Consider the following 3,017-nt stretch of genomic DNA (forward strand, 5'->3'; position numbering starts at 1 on the left):
CTTTTCTCATCAAATCTCCTTCAAAAACCCATCTAAAACTTCTGGAAATTTATGTTATAAACTCAAATCTCCCATAAAATTAAGCTTCATCTTAAGAGCTTTCCATAGACACCAAACTTGAAGAAATCCACCAAGTATAGAGTAAGTTATGTTCATTTCTTTATTCCACTAGTTTTTTGTTAAAACTTGTTCATGTAGAACATTTTTTTTACATGAATCTTTCTATAAACTAAAATTAGACCTGTCAAACAGGTCGGACGGGTCGGGTCGTATAAAAATATTTTCGGGTTCGGGTTGAACGGGTTTAAAAAATTACGGTTTCGGGTTTAGACTACCTCGTTTAAGACCCTAAGTTGTCGGGTTCGGGTTGACCCAACGGGTTTTGCACTTTTTTGAAAAAATAATTTACGTCAATGATAATATATTAATATGTACCTATTACGATAATATTTTAGTATGTACCTATTACGATAAAATTGTAACTTATATAGAGTACATATCAAAAGTTTCATGAAACAGAAAATAAAATTAGTTCAACAAAGTATGACAATTACAATTTAATAAACTTGGTCATAGTCTACTATTTGATAATCTAAGACAACATTTACTAAAAATCATCATCTTCAAGAATTTCAATTCCGCTCTCTTCTACGCCGATAACTTGAGGTTCTTTGTGTGGATCCCGCAAAATCGGAATTTCAACACCGTCTTCAAGAGAATTGTTATCTTCACACAAATAAAAAACGAACTATTTAATTAGCTATGAATCTCTTTATTTCTCAAAATGCAAAAAAAGAAAGACAATTTACCATTTTCAACATCATATCCATATAGACAACTTCGGGTTGTGACCAAAGTCTCGGCACTCTCCGGTAGTAAGGAAGCTCTCCATTTTGTTAGTATCCTACTTCCCAAGCTAAAACTCGACTCGGAAGCAACAGTAGTAATTGGAATACTTAACAAATCTCTTGCCATACTTGCAACTTGTGGAAACCTTTTAGCATTATCCTTCCACCAACCAAGAACATCCAAATCCGACAAAGGATCCAATTTATGCTCACCTAAGTAGTCATCTAGTTGTGTTCTACCTTGAGAAGAAGAATTCTCATAAGATGAAAACGCCTACAAAACAAGAGAACTTCTATTAATAATTATTGAATAACAAATTTAAGTACAACATAATATCAAAAGGTTAAGAATGAAAACTTACAGCAAGACTTGCATTCCCGCTTCCAACTCTAGTACAACCAAGGGGAGAAATATCAACTTGTGAATACTCTTCAAATAGCTTGAAGAGACTTTCTTTCACTTTCTCAGTCTTATATTCAGCACTTCTACCATCTAATTGCACAAAACAAAACTTCACATATTGAAGTTTTAAGCGAGGATCTAAAATGGCAGCCATGGAAAGAATCATGCTATAGTTTTCCCAATACTTATCAAATTTAGCCTTCATGCCCTTCGCCATATTGCTTATCGACTCATCCTCAATATTACAATAACTCAATATGAGAGACTCAATTGACCAGACATTCATCAAATACAAGTTTGCTGTTGGATAATTCCTTCCCGAAAATTACTTGGTAATAAGGTCAAATGGCCTAAGTAGATCACAAATTTTCGCAAGTCTAGACCATTCTTCCTCAGTTAAAGTAGAAGTTGATGTATCCGATTTTCCTAACCTAGAGAAAACAACTTTGTATACCAAAGCCCTTTGAATCATCATGAATGTAGAATTCCACCTCGTTGGACAATCCAACAAAAGACCTGTAGAACAATCCAAACCAACTCCAGAAACACATTCAGCAAATTTCATTTTCCTAGCTTCCAAAGAAGTCCAATGTCTAACCAATTGCCTAATTTTACTCAAAGAATCACTAACACATTTCAATCCATCTTGAACAATCAAGTTCAACACATGAGCACCACAACGAACATGAAAATATTCACCATCACATGGCAAGCTACCAAAAACAGAAAGACTATCTGCCAACAAGTCTTGCATATTATCATTGCATCTAGCATTATCTAAAGTAATGGAAAATATTTTCTTATGTATTCCCCATTTTTTCAGATTATCAAGAATAGTATCATGTAACACTTGAGCATTATGAGGAGGAGGAACATGACAGAAATTAAGTATCTTGTTGTGCAACTTCCAATTCTCATCTATGTAATGAGCAGTTAAAGAAAGGTATCCTTGACCAACAATTGAGGACCACATATCCGATGTCAAGCAAATCTTTCCAGGGATAACATGTAATGCCTTTTTTAATTGTTTTCTCTCCCTTTGATGAATTTTAATAGTCCAATTCCTAGCTGTATTTCGACATATTGGTTTACAATTTTCATTTAAATATGTATGGATATCCCTATTCCCTTCATGCTCAGCAAAAGTGTAACTATATCCATGCCTAATGATAGCCAAAGCAACCTTTTGTTTGTACTCAATAGGATTGTATTTCAAAACAGGCTTAGCTTTTTTATCTAAGAGCATTTGACGAATATCACAATTATCACGAGCTTGACAAGATTCAATGTGACGTCTAAAATTAGTAGTACCATACATTGAGTCGGCAAAGATAGGTCCTTTATTACAATACTTACAGTAAGCTCTTGGCCTCTTATCAGCGAATTCATCACCATCGAAAGTATTGTAATGGTCCCAACAATCTGATGTCCATTTTCTCTTGCGAGTTCCGAATGTTGGAGTAGCTTCTTGCCCAATGTTAGGAGTCTCAACATCTGTTCCATAACTTCCATCTGTTCCAGGATTGTTACTATCATCATTTGGCTCAACTCCTACAAAACAATGTAGATTACAGGTTCATTATATTAGCATTTGGGTCTAAAAGTGTCATCATTTGCCTTTGAAGTTTGATTTATGCAGATGTTGATCAATTTTAATTGTTTAGCAGAAGTTTTCAACATTTATTGAACTTCCTTTCAACTTGTCCTCATTGATAATATAAACTCCATTATTGTTTTTCTATAATTGATCTTATAATATATCCCAT

The 3,017-nt window shown here is 34.0% G+C and overlaps 1 protein-coding gene across 1 annotated transcript; it reads right to left on the minus strand.

Moving 5' to 3' along the window:
• Nucleotides 1–728: 728 nt before the first annotated feature.
• Nucleotides 729–1,571, minus strand: LOC130825378 (zinc finger BED domain-containing protein DAYSLEEPER-like). Its single transcript, XM_057690578.1, has 2 exons — nucleotides 1,211–1,571; nucleotides 729–1,122 (listed from the first exon to the last, which is right to left on the minus strand). Exons 1-2 carry the CDS (start codon nucleotides 1,535–1,537, stop codon nucleotides 757–759), a joined length of 693 nt encoding a protein of 230 aa, XP_057546561.1. The 5' UTR covers nucleotides 1,538–1,571; the 3' UTR covers nucleotides 729–756.
• Between the last annotated feature and the right edge of the window lie 1,446 nt (nucleotides 1,572–3,017).

Source organism: Amaranthus tricolor, chromosome 10 (genome assembly GCF_026212465.1).
Source record: "Amaranthus tricolor cultivar Red isolate AtriRed21 chromosome 10, ASM2621246v1, whole genome shotgun sequence".
Lineage (NCBI taxonomy): Eukaryota > Viridiplantae > Streptophyta > Magnoliopsida > Caryophyllales > Amaranthaceae > Amaranthus > Amaranthus tricolor.